Source organism: Littorina saxatilis, linkage group LG2 (genome assembly GCF_037325665.1).
Source record: "Littorina saxatilis isolate snail1 linkage group LG2, US_GU_Lsax_2.0, whole genome shotgun sequence".
Taxonomy (NCBI): domain Eukaryota; kingdom Metazoa; phylum Mollusca; class Gastropoda; order Littorinimorpha; family Littorinidae; genus Littorina; species Littorina saxatilis.
In genome coordinates, this window is record NC_090246.1 from 73,476,291 (window position 1) to 73,495,165 (window position 18,875).

Below are 18,875 nucleotides of genomic sequence, written 5' to 3' on the forward strand. Positions count from 1 at the left end.
AGTATACGGTCTTGCTGAAAAATGGCAGCTACTTGACTAAATATTGTATTTTCGCCTTACGCGACTTGTTAGGATTGCCTAAGCTAAACATAAAATCAGAAAGTATTTACACATAAAGGATTCCAAGAAAAGAAGGCCAGGCTAACCATTGGAAGCTCTCTATTGTCACCAGTGCTGAGGCGTAGTTTTGGGGAAGTGTTTCCAAAGAAATGTATGAACCGTATTTTCCGGACAAATTTTGGACGTGTTGAGAAGGGAGCCTCGCTTTGACACTATATAGTTTCTGGTGACAGGTTTCGGGATGTAAACTACAGTGCGTTCAATGTACGATTGTAGTTCCTAGTCGTGAGTTTAATACACCAGGATGGCGTCTAAAAGTGTCAAGTGTGTAATAGTTGGAGATGGGTATGTAACCATAAACTTGTTTGTTCATTGTATCTTCATTATTTTCAGGTTACTGATTTTCTTCATCTTTTGCAGACTATAGATGTGAATTGTACGCCGTCGTCGTTGTTGTTGTATCAGTCTGAATCAGGGTAAACAATTTTTTTCTCTAGTAATCGTTTGTTATTGATATTCCGACAGTTTAATGTGATTGAAATTATTCTCACTCGGAATCCTATTTTGTCTTATGACTTCGTGAAGTGAATACTCTAACATGGAAAACATGTGTGGGTCCATGTACTGATGTAGCCTGATGTAGGCTGATAGCCTGACACAGGGCCGGACCAAATGAGTTGTAAGGGGGGGGGGGGGTTCCTCCTTTTTTGGGGGGGCAAATCAGCGAAGTGGCGAAGCCACAAGCGCGCGCCTGCAAAGCAGGCGCGCGAACTAGGGGGGTCCGGGGGCATGCTCCCCCGGAAATTTTTTGAAAAACGGTTAAAATCTGTGCAATCTGGTGCATTCTGGGCCTTGTTTTGAGGGTTAAGAGCAGCATTGTGGGGGGGGGGGGGGGGGTACCTTTTTCTCATCGGATTTCACATTGAATAATATTTGTTAGAGACACACAAAATTTATTTAAAAAAAACAAACCACTCAAAGCAAGGTACATGCTTTTTCCAGGGGGGGGGGGGGGGTTCCGGAACCCCTGGAACCCCCCCCCCCTGGGTCCGGCCCTGTGACAACAAAAAATATCTGGATACCAAAATCTAACATTCTTGGGGGACTGATCTTGACAAGTGTGAAAGTTAAATGGGACACCTGTCACCGTGCTGTAGCGATCAATTGCTCGTCAACTTTCAGAAATAAAAAAAATGGAAAGAGAATTGTCATTCCATTTCTGTAGCTCGATGCCTTATTGATTCATTAATCGATTGATTGACTGAATGGTTGACTGACTGACTGACTGTCTAATGGATTGATTGATCTGCAAAACAAGGGGGAGTTTAACTATGAAAACACAAAGGGTGTAGCATGTTGTCTGCGTCCAGCCTTCGTTGAGATACTGTGCAGACATCAGTCGTAATGGAGGCAAGAAATACAAACGTAGGCTGGTTGCTGAAGAGACAGCTTCACAAGCAGACATACGCCAACATACGTGTATGCTTATTCAGATTTACACACATAAGCACACAAAGGAATAGACAGACAGACAGAAAGACAGACACACGGAAAGACAAACGGACAGACGGACAAACAGACAGGTATATGTTTTTTCAGAGTACATGCTATTTCTATGACGTTAAATACACTCGGAAGCTTAAAAAACTAAACAACTTCTGTATACATCCTTTTATTAAATGTAGGTTTATACATATCTGTGTGTGTATATATGTATTCGTTTATTCATCGGTTACGTTATTCAATCATCCAATAAATTATTTGTATCTAGATTTCAAGTAACAAATGTAAAAAGCTAAGAGTTTTTATTTTATTTTATATTAGAACCATCTTGAACTGTACTGTGATTGATCTAAATGTAAATAGTTTCAAACACTGAGACCACCATGCAAGGAAACAAGATCGAATCGGTCCCGAATAGTCAAATAGGTTTGAGGGAAATTAAAAAACCCTCAACCGGCCAACCATATAAATACGAGCACATGCAATTTCTATGTCAAATACACGCGAAAGCTTAAAACACAAAACAACTCCAGTTCATCATTTTATTATATGAAGGTTTATACATATCTGTGTGTGTACATAATTATGTATTCGTTTAATTATTCATTGGTTACGTTATTCAATCATCCATTTATTGAAATGCTGTTTATTTTAACGGCACGCGGTGTTCGTATAACATCACACGATCTGTTCCACAGAACCATTTTGATTTTGACAAGACATAGTTTTTAAGGAGGGTGTTGAAACAAAAGGTGTCGGCTTTGATTTTCCTGTTGACACTTGTATAACCTTTCTACTTGTATATATGTGGTTTCATGCTGCAGGGATTTGGATGCATGATTGCCTTGTAAAGGAGTGTTGAGGACACACAATAATGAAGGATGTTTATTAAGAACCCATATATCCTGACTCCATATCTAGATCCACGTAGCCAGACGTGAGTCGAACGGATGTGGGCATCCTGCCGTTCTTTAAATACATCTTTTGCAAATGACAATTTCCAGTATGAATCACCACATTCGCTTGTATCTAGAATACTAGTGGTAATAGTACAGAAAGTATAAAAGTGAAGAGTGACTGGCGCTCTGATACAACTCTCAAGTACAGTTAGTAGCATATTATTAGGCTGGATCTCTCAGCTCGAGACCAATACTCAGTGACCCCAAACAACACCGTGTAGTACATTCATTCGGCGCTCGGTTACACACGAGCTTGTATCAAAGCGCCGGTCGATTATATTATTCACTCCTTCATCCTTACTGTATCGACACAGTATCAATACAGTAAGGATAAAGGAGTAAATAATATTCGCCGGTCGATTATTATTTACTCCTTCATCTTTACTGTATCGCTACGTGTATGAATACTACTGCATTTAGACGTGTATGAACACAACTGGATTTAGATGTGTATGAATACTACTGCATTTTGACGTGTATGAATATTTCTACATTTAGACGTGTATGAACACAACTGGATTTAGACGTGTATGGATATGATACTACTGCATTTAGACGTGTGCACGTATGAATACTACTGCATTTTGACGTGAATGAATACTACTGCATTTAGACGTGTGCACGTATGAATACTACTGCATTTTGACGTGAATGAATACTACTGCATTTAGACGTGTATGAATACAACTGGATTCAGACGTGAATGAATACTACTGCATTTAGACGTGTATGAACACAACAGCATTTAGACGTGTATGAACACCACTGCATTAGACGTGAAAACGGGGGTCATTATTCTGCACTATTATAACTAACGCAGCATGGTATTATCAGAACGCCGAAGCTCTGGTTATTTCCTCAACTAATGGTGTCAAACAGGGTCCCTGTCCACCCGATGACCTGTCTTACATCTTGTAGTCTGTTAGTCTGACCAAAGAGCTTATCCGTAGGGATACACTCTTTGGTCTGACTGTCTTTTTGTCGGTATAACTGGGAAACTGTCATTCAGCTTTACTGAATATTTACATTTGTCATCATTTTCACGAGTTTTCATTCATAACCAGCTGGGGAATAAATCTCATGTTCCCCTTGCGTGCAACAAATCGAGGTGGTGAAAGGGTTTGAGTTTTCAGGTGAAACGTGGATTGTAAAAGCCAATGAGGCTGATTGTTTGATTTGTGGAACCATCGCGGCTTTGGACTCGTGTTTTCGAAGACAACGATACTTGTAAGCAATCACTCTCAAAGACCCAATGAAGGTTGATGATTACCGCTGCGACTCATGGTCAATTTGCAACTTATCTTTGTAATAGCAAAATCCACAAAGAAAAGTCATAAAACACTTGAAAGAAAAAAAAAGGAATATGCTCAAAACTTACGGAATAAGATGGAAGCTCTGTGCATTTTCAGTCTGGAACGAAACAGACGAACAAGTTACGTTTGAAGTCACAGACAAGTATGAAGTGTTATCTCGAACGCGTTGGGTCCCTGGAAATGGCATTCTAAAAATTACGTTCAGAATAGGTATCTCCGTGTGTTATTGTGCGAACCTTTGCTCATCCAAAATGATGACAAAAACGATGTTTTGTGGCTTGTTGTCAGACCAGCTTTTTTCATTGGTCCTAGGGGACCATATAACCTTCGGTTTACATACATCTTATAATAGAAGGACTAGCACTGTCTATACACTATACACCACAACATGGATGGTAGAAGTGTCCTGTCTTGCAGGCCTTGCCTAGCACTGTCAGTACACTATACACCACAACATCGATGGTAGATGTGTCCTGTCTTGCAGGCCTTGCCTAGCACTGTCTGTACACTATACACCACAACATCGATGGTAGATGTGTCCTGTCTTGCAGGCCTTGCCTAGCACTGTCTGTACACTATACACCACAACATGGATGGTAGATGTGTCCTGTCTTGCAGGCCTTGCCTAGCACTGTCTGTACACTATACACCACAACATGGATGGTAGATGTGTCCTGTCTTGCAGGCCTTGCCTAGCACTGTCTGTACACTATACACCACAACATGGATGGTAGAAGTGTCCTGTCTTGCAGGCCTTGCCTATTAAGGCACATGCTACATCGCCACAGATCTGTCCAGACTAAAACAAATGGGATAAGGTACGCCGTCCATTTGAAAATCATACCGAAAACCAACACCAATACGCAGAGTGAGAAAATGTTGCTTTCACAGATTGACGTTGGTTCCTGATATCAGTCACAACATTGATCCGATTCTGTTCGGAAAACAACGAGTGTTTAAAACTGTATTAATTTTGGTACGCGTCCAAATGGAAACACGCTCTGACACCATGTAAATGCCTGGCTGGATCTATCCTGAAAGTAAGGCAAGGCAAGACTTGTTTGAATTCATGAACTTCTTATTGGTTTCAACGGACGAAATCTTTTTTTTTTAAGTTTGTGTTTCTTTCCGGGGTGTTTTTTCTCCCCATTATTCATGTATCCCCCTTGGGTTTCCTGAAATAGGCCCTAAGTCCCCCCCCCCCTTCCCCCCCCCCCCCCCCCATCATCGCCGTTGTTTTCTGACCGGCTCTTCTCTAATTGGGTCGATGAAGCTTCACAACGGCTATGGAAGTTGAACTCACGCTGCGTACAGCGCAGCCGGTAATTTCCGCGCATATGTAAATTCCGCGCTTGTAAAATACATGTATGCTCCGCGCAATATCGGGTTGTAACTTCCGCGCACGAATTACTGGTTCGGCTCATACAACTTGCGCGCGTGCACCGACAGGAAGGAATACGTCAAGTCCATGGCCTGGAAAAATTTGCCGGCCATGCTGTGACTTCCCCCCTCTTGTACCTTTGCTGCAGTCTCTGTGACACCCGAAATTTCTGTAATTTCTGTTATATAATAAGTGAACAAAATATTCTTATACGCATGGTTTAAGTCTTCATTCGTTTTTATCGACTTGTCTGTGTAATAAAGACGTGTTCAATATATAGATATACAGTGTCAGTTTTCATGGATATACAAGTGTCAGTTGTTAATGTCTCAATGTCTCACATTTGACCGAGCAAAGACACGCGCGCTAGTTTCACATCACATTTTGCTAAAACACGCGCGCATCTTACATATACACCACGCGCGGGAGTTTCACATGCGCGGAAGCTTCAAAATTGGGAAAGTGCGCGGAGTGTTCATGCACCCGCGTACAGAATGGGTTGCCCATTCCATTTGTAGCAGTAATAAGTAGTACGTCTGGCACCACTTATCACAGTCTAGTCACTGTTTAGGAATATCTATTACAATTATGATTGATGGCGATGTTGGTTGAACAAAACTACTGATTAGGCGAGCGATCCCCGTTAGGGCTGCTGAATGATGAATACCTACAGACAGACAGAGGCAGACAAAAGAAGAAGAATGTGCAAGCGATCGTATTCACACAGACTGACAGACAGACAGACAGACAGACAGAAACGCACAAACACACATATGTATATGTTTTAACATAGACGGGGAATCAAAACGAGGGTGGTGGTGGTGGTGGTGTGTGTGTGTGTGTGTGTGTGTGTGTGTGTGTGTGTGTGTGTGTGTGTGTGTGTGTGTGTGTGTGCATGTATGAGTGATTCCGATAAAACTACTTGACCGATCTTCATGTTACATGACATGAGAGTTCCTGGGTATAATATCTCCAGACTTTTATTTCTTTTTTTTCGATAAATATCTTTGGTGAAGTCATATTTGGCTTTTAGTGAAAGTTGAGGCCGCACTGTCACGTCCTCATTTTGTAACCAAATTGATTGACATTTTGGTCAAGAAACTTTCGACGATGTCTGGACTATGTGATTGCATTTCAGCTTGGAAGCTTAAAAAGTAGTTAGTAAGTTTGCTTATTTAAAGTTGTCATTAAAATCGAATGTACAGGAACAGATTAAAAAATGATTGCATTGTATTCTTCATCTTCTCCTAAATTAAACAATATATAGATATGTCATGTTTACTCTAGAAACGTGCTCAGAATGAAAGACCCGCCTCGGTCTTCGGGTATGGTTAACCGAGACTATGTGAAGGTAGTCTCGGTGATGACTGACTTGTGGAATTGATCTTTAAAGTTTGATAACGACTGACTAAATGGGTTTTTTTTTTATATCGCTTCACGCGACTTAATCATTTTTGATTTGTATGTTGTTGTTTTGTTTTTGTTTGTGTATGCTTACTTTGTCATTGTGTTGTTTGTTTGCTTGTTTGTTTCGTTTAGTTTGCTTATTTGTCCGGTTGTTTGTTTGCTTGTTTGTTCGTTTAGTCTCCTTATTTGTCTGGTTGTTTTACTTGTTTATCTCTCTCTCTCTCTCTCTCTCTCTCTCTCTCTCTCTCTCTCTCTCTCTCTCTCTCTCTCTCTCAATGGACTTTGGGAAATGAGAAAGTGGAGGTTGTTGGAAAATACAAGTACCTGGGACTAAACTTTTCAACAATGCTAGGTTATAATATTGGTACTGAGGACTTCGTATGCAGGGCGAAAAAAGGCACTATTGAAATTCTCAAGGCCCAATGGGTGTCATTCGTGCGCTGTTGTTTGATACACAGATCGTTCCATCATTATTGTATGCAGCAGAAATATGGGGCCACCAGAACAATAAACAGATTGAGAAAGTTCACCTCTTTGCCTGTAAGTTGTTTATAAACGTACCCCCGTCGACCCCCAACGATACGATATACGGCGAGCTTGGAAGATATCCACTTTACGTTGATGCTGCTGCAAAATGTGTGCAATACTGGTTTCGGCTGTTACAACAACCATGCTCTCGACTCTCAAAGATGGCTTACCTGTCTCTTTTGAACAATCACGACAGAGGGCAAACAAACTGGGTCACACATGTCAAAGACCTTTTGTGTAAGTCTGGATATGGTTTCGTTTGGTTGTGTGCTGGGGTGGCAGATGAAAAGTTGTTTCTGGGAGACCTGAAGGAGACAATGAGGCACCAGTTTTCACAGGAATGGTTTACACGTCTGTCAGAAAGTACACGCCTTGAATTTTACCACAGTTTCAAAAGTTGTATTGGGCCCGAAGAATACCTGGACATGATTCATGTGAGCCTTTTTAAAGTTGCTTTGTCCAGATTTAGACTGGGGGTCTCCCCATTCAATGCCCATCGACATCGTTACTCTTACTCTGACACCAGTTGTGACTGTCCTTTCTGCCCGGATACTGCTGAAGACGAAAGCCATGTTGTTTTTTATTGCCCCACTCACGATGGCATCAGGCAGAGATATATTGGCAGAATACAGTATTTTTCAGACGAAGACTGTTTACGATATTTGCTCACTTGTACGGTGGAGGATTAGCTTGTATCCTTTGCAAAATACATGTTCTTGGCCTCACGAATGCGACAAAAAAGACTTGCAGAAAACGAACCGGTCACGTGATTCTCGCGTTCCCTGCACGAACATATATCATGCTCTGGAATCATTGATGCATTCCCCGTAACAAGAGATTGACTTGAAGGTGCCGTAAACGTGCACTCCCTGGCATGTTACAACCTCTTCTTATTATGCATTTCATCTCGGTAAATATGTGCGTTGATTGGTGTGTGTGTGTGTGTGTGTATGTGTGCGTGCGTGTGTGTGTGTGTGTGTGTGTGTGTGTGTGTGTGTGCGTGCGTGCGTGCGTGCGTGTGTGTGTGTGTGTGTGTGTGTGTGTGCGTGCGTGTATGTATGTCGTGCGTGTATGTATGTATGTTTATATTTACGTGCGTGCGTGCGTGCTGCGTGCGCGCGCGCGCGCGTGTGTGTGTGTGTGTGTGTATGCTTTTGCTATCAAGCATATGATACCTACTGTAATAGTTTCATGCATTTGTTGTATGCATTTAATGACTGCTTCAGATGTGTATATTAGCATATTATTTGCTGTGTGTGTGCCCACACACGTGTGTATCTGTATGTGTGTGTGTGTGTGTGTGTGTGTGTGTGTGTGTGTGTGTCCGTGTCCGTGTCTGTACGTGTATATCTGTGTATGTGTCTTGGTGTCGTTTGACAATGTTTGCTTCAGTTATATCATCTTTCCAAGCTATGTTTTCATGATTATGTCTCAACATTTGGCAGGTTCTTTCTTTATTTTGCCTCACTTATTTGCATGTATGTATCTCACTCTTATTAATTTCGTTTTATGCACCAATTTCATTTGTCTGAAAATTGTCAAAATCAACTCATTGATTAGAACAATAAAACCATCCATCCATCCATCCATCTCTCTCTCTCTCTCTCTCTCTCTCTCTCTCTCTCTCTCTCTCTCTCTCTCTCTCTCTCTCTCTCTCTCTCTCTCTCTCTCTCTCTCTCTCTCTCTCTCTCTCTGTGCGTGTGTGTGTGTGTGTTTGTTTGTGGGTGTGGGTGTGTGTATGGGTGTGCGTGTGGGTGTGTGTTTGTGTGTGGGTGTTTGGGTGTGTGTGCGCGTGTGTTTGTGTGTGTCGTCTGTGTCAGCTTAAATAGATTCAACATAATGTTCTTCTTTGCAGAGCGGTGGGAAAAGCATGTCTTGCGGTCAGCTACACGACAGACACATTCCGAACAGAGTACGTCCCGACAGTGTGAGTTGTGATTTTTACATTTAGTCAAGTTTTGACTAAATGTTTTAACGTAGAGGGAGGAATCGAGACGAGGGTGTGGTGTATGTGTGTGTGTGTCTGTGCGTGTGTGTGTGTAGAGCGATTCAGACCAAACTACTGGACCGATCTTTATGAAATTTGACATGAGAGTTCCTGAGAATGATATCCCCAGATGTTTTTTTTCTTTTTTTCGATAAATACCTTTGATGACGTCATATCCGGCTTTTTGTAAAAGTTGAGGCAGCACTCTCACACCCTCATTTTTTTTAATCAAATTGATTGAAATTTTGGCCAAGCAATCTTCGACAAAGGCCGGACTTCGGTATTGCATTTCAGCTTGGTGGCTTCAAAATTAATTAATGACTTTGAAAATTGTTAAAAAAAACTTTTTTTTTTAAAACGATCCAAATTTACGTTCATCTTATTCTTCATCATTTTCTGATTCCAAAAACATATAAATCTATATATATATATACGACTAGTGTCTGTCTGTCTGTCTGTTCGCGATGCACGGCCAAAGTTCTCGGTGGATCTTTTTCAAATTTGGACACCGTATTCAGCTACACCCCGGACACAACCTCATCGATGAGATATTTCAACACGTGCTCTCAGCGCGCAGCGCTGTGCGCGCTGAACCGATTTTGTTTTTGTTGTTGTTGGTCGGGCTCCACTACCAGTAACTCTTCCTTATCTTCTCCAGTGTTTTCAGCCGCGATTATCTCCCTTCCTCCGTGTGGCGTCAATCCATATTCCCGTTACTACGTTACTATTTTTAGAAGGTCTCCAGTATTTTGCGCGTTTATCTCCTTTCCTTCGTGCGAAGCCGGGTCCCAGGCATAGCCGGGTCCCAGGCGCAGCCTGGTATTCGGCTCTACTTCTTCCTGGCGAAGCCGGTACCCGGCGAAGCGGGTAATCATCTAGTATGTTATATTTGGATTACAAACAAGCTCTGAAAATTAAACATATAAAAATTATGATCAAAATTAAATTTTCGAAATCAATTTAAAAACACTTTCATCTTATTCCTTGTCGGTTCCTGATTCCAAAAACATATAGATATGATATGTTTGGATTAAAAACACGCTCAGAAAGTTAAAACGAATAGAGGTACAGAAAAGCGTGCTATCCTTCTCAGCGCAACTACTACCCCGCTCTTCTTGTCAATTTCACTGCCCGTTTGCCACGAGCGGTGGACTGACGATGCTACGAGTATATGGTCTTGCTGAAAAATTGCATTGCGTTCAGTTTCATTCTGTGAGTTCGACAGCTTGACTAAATGTTGTATTTTCGCCTTACGCGACTTGTTTTTCTGTGTTATTGTAGAATATAGTTTGTGTGTATGATGTGTTATCATAAAAGATCCGACTTCTTGGCACAAAACGGAAAATATCATCATTTCTTTATTTTCAGTATTTTGTCATACATGTGTTTTCTGTTATTCAGGTTCGACAGCTTTGCAGCAGACATCACTCTCGACGGCAATCTAGTGAAGCTAGGCTTATATGTCACGGCCGGTCAAGAAGACTACGATAGGTTACGTCCCTTGTCCTACCACAATACCGTAAGTAATGTCACTCCTTATGCGCTGTTGCCGTTTGACGGTCAGTGAATTAAAATAGAAGAAAACAACCCACCAACACATATTTGGATAAGCAACAACAGGAAAACAATAAAATAGAACTTTAGTGGGCTGTTTAAGGACTACTTTTAACATTTAGTCAAGTTTTGACTAAATGTTTCAACATATGCGGGGAATCGAGATGAGGGTCGTGGTATGTGTGTGTGTGCGTGTGTGTGTGTGTGTGTGTGTGTGTGTGTGTGTGTGTGTGTGTGTGTGTGTGTGTGTGGAGCGATTCAGAGAAACCACTGGACCGACCTTCATGAAACTGATAGCATCGTATTCTGCATCACATTCTGAATCTAAAAATATCCTACATATAAACTTGGCCAAAAAAATATTGCAACAAATTTCAAACCCAAATTAAAGCATTAATCCCCGTGTCATTTTATTAACACTTTATATGCCAGAGAAGGCCGTTCACTTAACCTTCAGGATCACCATTTGGATTATATATTTCTTGTACAGGGATCACGTAACCGCCGCTCAAGTAAGGGTACCCTCAAAATCGACCAAACAAAAACGGAAGAGCCGAATGAAAGAAAAATCGACAAAAAATCACAATAGGCAAAACGTTGCAACTTTTACATATGAGAAGAAAGGCAAACCAATTATCTACCCTGAACAGATTGTTTTGTTTTGATACCTTGCGTATTTCGCGTGCTATGCTATTCCTACTGATGCAGGTGTCGATCGCAAGAGCGGTCCAAAACGGGACTTTTTGCGTCATTTTTTAGGGGTATCACAACAAAAAAGTCTGCACTTTAGCAATGACTTGGTGGATTGCTTTGAAACTTTCAGAATATGTTACCAACATACTAGAGATACTTCGAGCGAAATGATGGATTGTTACAGGTGTTTGTTAAAATGTTATGCAATTTTTTGAAAGAAGTTTTTAATCTCGTCGTAGGATTGTTCCCTTGGGTCCAAAAAAATTATGACTTTGCATGTCTTTAGAAAAATGATTGATACACACACTGCTAAAGTTTTATGTGCGTGTAAGCACTGACGCAGATTTGCTGGACCAGTAAACACGCTACATATTTAAGCGATGATTTTGGTGCCACAGCGATACCCAGCCAAGCGTGACCGTAGCATGTTTTAAGAGGCACGCAGCGATAACAGCTGTACGCGCGAAACAGCGTGAACGTTCCATTTTTTCCTCATGAGTTTGCATGATATAGCAAATTAACGCCAGCAGCTACATTGTACACGCAAATGAAACTTAGACAGAATCTGTATCAATCATTTATCTGTAGATATGAAAAGTCATGAATTTTTTGGACCCAAGGGAACAATCCTATGACAAGTTTAACAACATTTTCCGAAACATTGCGTCACATCTGGATAAATAACCGTAACGATCCAAACTTTCGCACGAAGTATCTCTAGTTTGTTGGTAAAATATTCTGAAAGTTTCAAAGCAATCCACCAAGTCATTGCGAAAATGTTACGTAGCGCTTTTTGACATAATACCCATAAATATTGACGTAAAACGTTCCGTTTTTGACCGCTCTTGCGATCAACACCTGCATCAGTAGGAATAGCATAGCTCGCGAAATACGCAAGGTAGCAAAACAAAATAATCTGTTCAGGGTAGATAATTGGTTTGACTTTCTTCTCGTATGTGAAAGTTGCAAAGTTTTGCCTATTGTGATTTTTTGTCGATTTTTCATTCGGCTCTTCCGTTTTTGTCTGGTCGATTTTAAGGGTACACTTACTTGAGCGGCGGTCACGTGATCCTTGTAAAAGAAATATTTAATCCAAAAGGTGATCCTGAAGGTTAAGTGAACGGCCCTCTTTGGCATATACAGTTTTAATTAAATGACACAGGATTTAATGCTTTAATTTGGGTTTGAAATTTGTTGCAATAATTTTTTGGCTAACTTTATATCATGTTTACTCTAAAAATGTTATCACAATTAACGCAAATAGATAGGTTAATTAGGTACAACGATTGAAATTTTAGAAATCGATCCCAACAAGATTTAATCTTATTCCTTACCATGTCATGATTTCAAAGACATATAGATATAATATGTATATAATATATAATATATGCAAGCTCAGAAAGTTAAAAAGAATACAAAAAAACGCGCTTTCCTGCTTAGAAAAATACGCTACTGCGCTATACTGGCTTGTCAATTTCCCTTCGTTTTGCACGTGAAAAGTGAGCGATTTCCTTGCCACGGGGATTGACGAAGCTATATTGTCTTAGTGAAAAAATCCAGTGCGTTCAGTTTCATTCTGTGCGTTCGACAGATTGACTAAATGTTGAAATTTCGTTCTCATGAATTGCCTCATTGAGGCAAAAAATTGGAATTCGGCAGATTTAAACCACGGTGTTCGAGCTAATGTGACTCGCGTGCGTACAGACAGATTATCGCTCCGACGGTATACATTCAGGATAAGCGCTCTGATTGTGCATCTTTGAAAAGGTCTGAAAATGGCGTCTTACGTCATAATGGCTGTTGAAACCTTAGTGACAGTTGCTATCTGCAGTGTTCGGTGAATGCAACGGGACTGAATGATATATGCGCTCCTAGTGAAATCATTCGTGTATGAAGCGCGCATGCATGTTTGCTGTAATTTAAGATTATACGGGAATCGGTAAGCTATTTAGTTTTGATAAACGTATTTTGTGTGTCATGTTGCAGGATATCTTCATGTTGTGCTTCTCACTGATGAGTGAAACAAGCTTGAAAAACGTCAAACTCAAGGTACGTTAAACCCCCCCTCCCACCCCCCTACCTCCCCCTCCCCCACCATTCCTTTGTAAACCACTTCTCTACAGACATTATCACATGCTTAGAATCATCACATGCCAACAGAAGTAGATATAGACGCATGTGCAGAGGCACACGTACGGTTAGGCAGGTGTGTACACACACACACACACACACACACACACACATACACACACACACACACACACACACACACACACACACACACACACACACACACACACTCACACACACACATACACTCACCCATTCACACACACATACTCACACCCGTGCGCACGCTCACATGCACACACACACGCACACACACACACACACACACACACACACAAACAAACACACACGCACCCATACACACACACACACACACACACACACACACACACACACACACACACACACACACACACACCGACAGACAGACACAGTTACAAAAACTCTGACAAAGACGAATTTCAGGCTTACCTTTGCCACTCTAAATAATGTCAGTATCCCTTCACCTTTTTGGCATCATAATGTTATCCAAGCTGTCGCCCCAAGACTAGAAAAGATAGCGGGTGGCCGTGAGAAACAGCACCCCAAACACACACACCCTCGCCATCTTTGCAAAATATAAGTTAAGGTTTGACAAGAGGAGTCATTTTTAGAACTCTGAGAAATAAGCAACGTATTCAACAACAACAACACAAGCAAAATATTTGAACAGAGATTTTTCTGTAGTGAATAAAAGTAAGTTCAACAAAACGTTGCGATAGCATCCTCGGAAGTTGGGACAAAATTAGTGAAGTAATGACGAGACGGGCTCATCATCGTTGCATCTAAACTGCACAAAATAATGATTGCAACATCTTTCGTACCTTAACTAATAGCTAGTCTGCAACAAACAATTCTGTTGCACAGTTTATATCCTTTTTTGCGTGTTTTTGTTTTGATACATTTATTGATGTGATATTATCCGTGCCCTGGTGTGTTCCAGTGGTACCCGGAGATACGCCACCACGACGCGAACGTGCCGGTGGTGTTGGTGGGCACCAAACTGGACCTGCGGCAAGACAAGAACGCTGTGCGGCAGCTGCGCGAAAGGAAACAGACCCCTGTCACCACCAGTCAAGGGAGCGAACTGGCGCGCATCATCAAAGCCAAGCGATACTTCGAGTGCTCGTCCCTGACTCAAGAAAATCTCAAAAATGCTTTTCAAGAGACTGTGCGGGTGGCTCTGAATACGGACAACTCCAAGCAAAAAGCGAAATCGAAGTGCACCATCCTTTAGTCTGGCTGATAATTATATATTCGATTCTGTACATCTTGCCACAGAATAAGGGACACATATAATACGGACGCCTGGACTGTTGTTTCATACTTTTAATTGTGTATTGGCAGGTGCTGCATTTATAACATTTTCCTCAGTTTTGGGAGAATGTGTACGATTTACATTTAGCGTATAAGCTATGATAATGTCGTTTTAAATTTCTTCGACGGTATATCTGACTTTCTTGTCTCCCTCGTCCTCCGTTGATTTGTATACTTGCCTCAGTTTCACTTTCCTGCTGCTGCTCCTGTTGTTGTTGTTGTTGTTGTTGTTGTTGTTGTTGTTGTTGTTGTTGTTGTTGTTTTTACATTTAGTCAAGTTTTGACTAAATGTTTTAACATAGAGGGGGAATCGAAACGAGGGTCGTGGTGTATGTGTGTATGTGTGTGTGTGCGTGCGTGTAGAGCGATTCAGACCAAACTACTGGACCGATCTTTATGAAATTTGACATGAGAGTTCCTGGGTATGATATCCTCAGACGTTTTATTCATTTTTTTGATAAATGTCTTTGATGACGTCATATCCGGCTTTTCGTGAAAGTTGAGGCGGCACTGTCACGCTCTCATTTTTCAACCAAATTGGTTGACATTTTGGTCAAGTAATCTCCGACGAAGCCCGGACTTCGGTATTGCATTTCAGCTTGGTGGCTTAAAACTTAATTAATGACTTTGGTCATTAAAAATCTGAAAATTGTAAAAAAAAACATATTTTTTATAAAACGATCCAAATTTACGTTCATCTTATTCTCCATCATTTTCTGATTCCAAAAACATATAAATATGTTATATTTGGATTAAAAACAAGCTCTGAAAATTAAAAATATAAAAATTATGATCAAAATTAAATTTTCGAAATCAATTTAAAAACACTTTCATCTTATTACTTGTCGGTTCCTGATTCCAAAAACATATAGATATGATATGTTTGGATTGAAAACACGCTCAGAAAGTTAAAACGAAGAGAGGTACAGAAAAGCGTGCTATCCTTCTCAGCGCAACTACTACCCCGCTCTTCTTGTCAATTTCACTGCCTTTGCCATGAGCGGTGGACTGACGATGCTACGAGTATACGGTCTTGCTGCGTTGCATTGCGTTCAGTTTCATTCTGTGAGTTCGACAGCTACTTGACTTAATGTTGTATTTTCGCCTTACGCGACTTGTTGTTGTTGTTGTTGTTGTTTAATTGTTGTTGTTGTTGTTGTTGTTGTTGTTGTTGTTGTTGTTGTTGTTGTTGTTGTTCTTCTTCTTCTTCTTCTTCTTCTTCTTCTTCTTCTTCTTCTTCTTCTTCTTCACGGTTCTTCTGTGAACGTTTTACTTCAGGATGTCTGGGAAGTATGACTCACAAACGATTTCCAAAATTGACGTTATTTTGCATGTCAGTTCGTGCTGCTAAGGCGTTACTGACTGACTGCTGTGGCGTTACTGACTGACTGCTGTGTCGTTACTGACTGCTGTGGCGTTACTGACTGACTGCTGTAGCGTTACTGACTAACAACCAGGATCAAAACCTTTGGTGAAAGAACCTTTAGGCATCAGATTCCGACTGTGTGGAACGCATTTCCTAATTCTCAACCAAAACATTTGCATCCAATAATATAAATCAAAACCAATTGTGTGTGTGTGTGTGTGTGTGTGTGTGTGTGTGTGTGTGTGTGTGTGTGTGTGTGTGTGTGTGTGTGTGTGTGTGTGTGTGTGAAAAATATCTGTTCACAAGATATTGCCTCTACAGTTAGCTTATTACAACATGTATTTAAAAAGATTTCAGTCTAGTCATTATGTCTTTTATTTGAAGAACCGTCTCTTTGCCTGTTTCCGTCTATCTGTGTGTTCGTTCGCATGTAGACTTTTAGTTTGTTTGCCTGTACTTGTCATATTTTTTTTCTGTTCTTTGTTCTATCTGTTTTCTTCGAAGTGTGTGGTTCCTATCACAGGTATTTACTGCACACTGTACAGGTACTGCATTGTAGTCCGCGGCCAGTGCTCACAACACACTTAATTTGCTGTCATGGCAGTCCCACATCGACAGCTTCCTAGTATGTCCACATAATATAGTATAAAATATGCTGTTATAAGATCTCTGGTATGCCAAGTCAACGATCAACTGTACGTCATCAAAGTTATGTACTATCACGGCAGTGCCAATCCAACGGCTTCCTATAATATGCCCAGATATAGGGCAAAATTAGGCTGTTATAAGTATGCCCAGTCAACGATCCATTGTTGCAACGCCGGTGACGTACCCATTCGCCCCCGCCTAACTCGCCCCTTCCCATCTCGCCCCTTCCGAAATCGCCACTTCCCATCTCGCCCCCAATTATCTTGAGTTTTGCAAGAGAGGCGATTCGCCCCCTCCCATCTCGCCCCCAATTATCTTGAGTTTTGCAAGAGAGGCGATTTGCCCCCTCCCATGTCGCCCCCAATTATCTTGAGTTTTGCAAGAGAGGCGATTCGCCCCCTCCCATCTCGCCCCCAATTATCTTGAGTTTTGCAATGGAGGCGATTCGTCTGTCTTAGGCATGCACACAATACAGTACAGAACACAGACACGGCAGTCCCCAAACCTACAGCTTCCTATATACTGTAGTATGCCTAGGTATGCTGTAACAATATTGTTTTTGTCTGGTATGCCCCGAATTTTTCTTCTCACATTGCAGCAGCGAAAATATTTCATAGTGTGTGTGTGTGCGTGCGTGCGTGTGCGTGCGTGTGTGTGCGTGTGTGTGTGTGCGTGTGTGTGTGTGTGTATGTGTGTGTGCGTGCGTGTGTATGTGTGTGTGCGTGCGTGTGTGTGTATGTGTGTGTGTGTGTGTGTGTGTGTATGTGTGTGTATGTGTGTGTGCGTGCGTGCGTGTGTGTGTGTGTGTGTGTATGTGTATGTGTGTGTCTGTGAGTATGCGCGCGTGTGCGTGTGCAAGACCGTTTACAGGTGGAGGAAGGTATCATACATTACTAATCAGGACAATGTGGAGCAGCCCACTTTGTGAGAAGCTGGTTGCCCTAAATCAGCAAAACTGTTTGTTTTCCTTTGGAAAAATCTTTCACGCTCCTTGAAGAGGAAAAACACTGTCCACACGCAAACACTGAAACGCACACACGCACGCGCGCGCGCACACACACACACACCCACACACACACACACACCCACATACACACACACCCACACACACTTACACTCACGCGCGCGCACGCGCGCACGCGCGCACTCACACACGCACGCACACGCACGCAGACAGCCATATACTTAAACTACCTTATTTCGGATGTAACCACTTCTCTCTCTCTCTCTCTCTCTCTCTCTCTCTCTCTCTCTCTCTCTCTCTCTCTCTCTTTCTTTCTTTCTTTCTCTCTCTCACTCTCTCTTTCTCTCTCTCTCTCTTCCTTTCTCTCTCGCTCTCTTTCTCTTTCTCTCTCTCTCTCTCTCTCTCTCTCTCTCTCTCTCTCTCTCTCTCTCTCTCTTCCTTTCTCTCTCAGGTTGAAAGAATAGGCTTTGCCTAAAACCTTTATCCTTTTGTAATAAAGTTCTGAGTCTGAGTCTCTCTCTCTCTCTCTCTCTCTCTCTCTCTCTCTCTCTCTCTCTCTCTTTCTGTCTCTCTGTCTCTGTCTCTCTCTCTGTCACTCTCTGTCTCTGTCTGTCTGTCTGTCTGTCCGGCTGTCAGTCTGTCTGTCTGTCTGTCTGTCTCTCTCTCTCTCTCTCTCTCTCTCTCTCTCTCTCTCTCTCTCTCTCTCTCTCTCTCTCTCTCTCTCTCTGTCCCTCCTCCCAAAGTTACTGACTGCTTTCTGTGCAGAGCGGAAATGGTGTGATGAATCAATTTCGCGTTTTGACACTAGTGTCATTCATGAAATTAATACATTACAAAAATCCCACACTTGACAGAAAGCACGAACGTTGTTTTTTGTTTTGTTTTGGTATGTGTCCAAATGGAGGGATGTTCTTACATTATGTAAAAGCCTGGTCAGATCTAAAAAGGTGAGCTGAATCCATCGTTTACACGGGAAGGATAGCGAATTTACATTTTCTTGCTCGCAAAAATATAAGTAAGCGGCAGACATACGGGTGAAGTGCAGCAAAGTCCACTAGCCTGAAGTATGTTCTGTGTGATGATTTC

At 41.6% G+C, this 18,875-nt stretch overlaps 2 protein-coding genes across 2 annotated transcripts; both read left to right on the forward strand.

Annotated features, from left to right (window-relative positions):
• The first annotated feature begins 278 nt into the window (after window positions 1–278).
• Window positions 279–10,705, forward strand: LOC138954202 (uncharacterized). Its single transcript, XM_070326104.1, has 3 exons — window positions 279–405; window positions 9,007–9,078; window positions 10,540–10,705. Exons 1-3 carry the CDS (start codon window positions 365–367, stop codon window positions 10,703–10,705), a joined length of 279 nt encoding a protein of 92 aa, XP_070182205.1. The 5' UTR covers window positions 279–364.
• A 2,612-nt stretch (window positions 10,706–13,317) lies between these two features.
• Window positions 13,318–16,432, forward strand: LOC138959688 (ras-related C3 botulinum toxin substrate 1-like). Its single transcript, XM_070331273.1, has 2 exons — window positions 13,318–13,434; window positions 14,438–16,432. The coding sequence occupies exons 1-2, from the start codon at window positions 13,363–13,365 to the stop codon at window positions 14,729–14,731; spliced, it is 366 nt and encodes a 121-aa protein (XP_070187374.1). The 5' UTR covers window positions 13,318–13,362; the 3' UTR covers window positions 14,732–16,432.
• The last annotated feature ends 2,443 nt before the right edge of the window (window positions 16,433–18,875 follow it).

Coding starts and splice junctions, on each gene's coding strand:
- LOC138954202 (XM_070326104.1), top strand. CDS start 365: ATGGCGTCTAAAAGTGTCAAGTGTGTAATAGTTGGAGATGG. Junction 406..9,006: donor TGTGTAATAGTTGGAGATGG/GTATGTAACCAT, acceptor TCTTCTTTGCAG/AGCGGTGGGAAAAGCATGTC. Junction 9,079..10,539: donor ACAGAGTACGTCCCGACAGT/GTGAGTTGTGAT, acceptor TCTGTTATTCAG/GTTCGACAGCTTTGCAGCAG.
- LOC138959688 (XM_070331273.1), top strand. CDS start 13,363: ATGTTGCAGGATATCTTCATGTTGTGCTTCTCACTGATGAGTGAAACA. Junction 13,435..14,437: donor TGAAAAACGTCAAACTCAAG/GTACGTTAAACC, acceptor GGTGTGTTCCAG/TGGTACCCGGAGATACGCCA.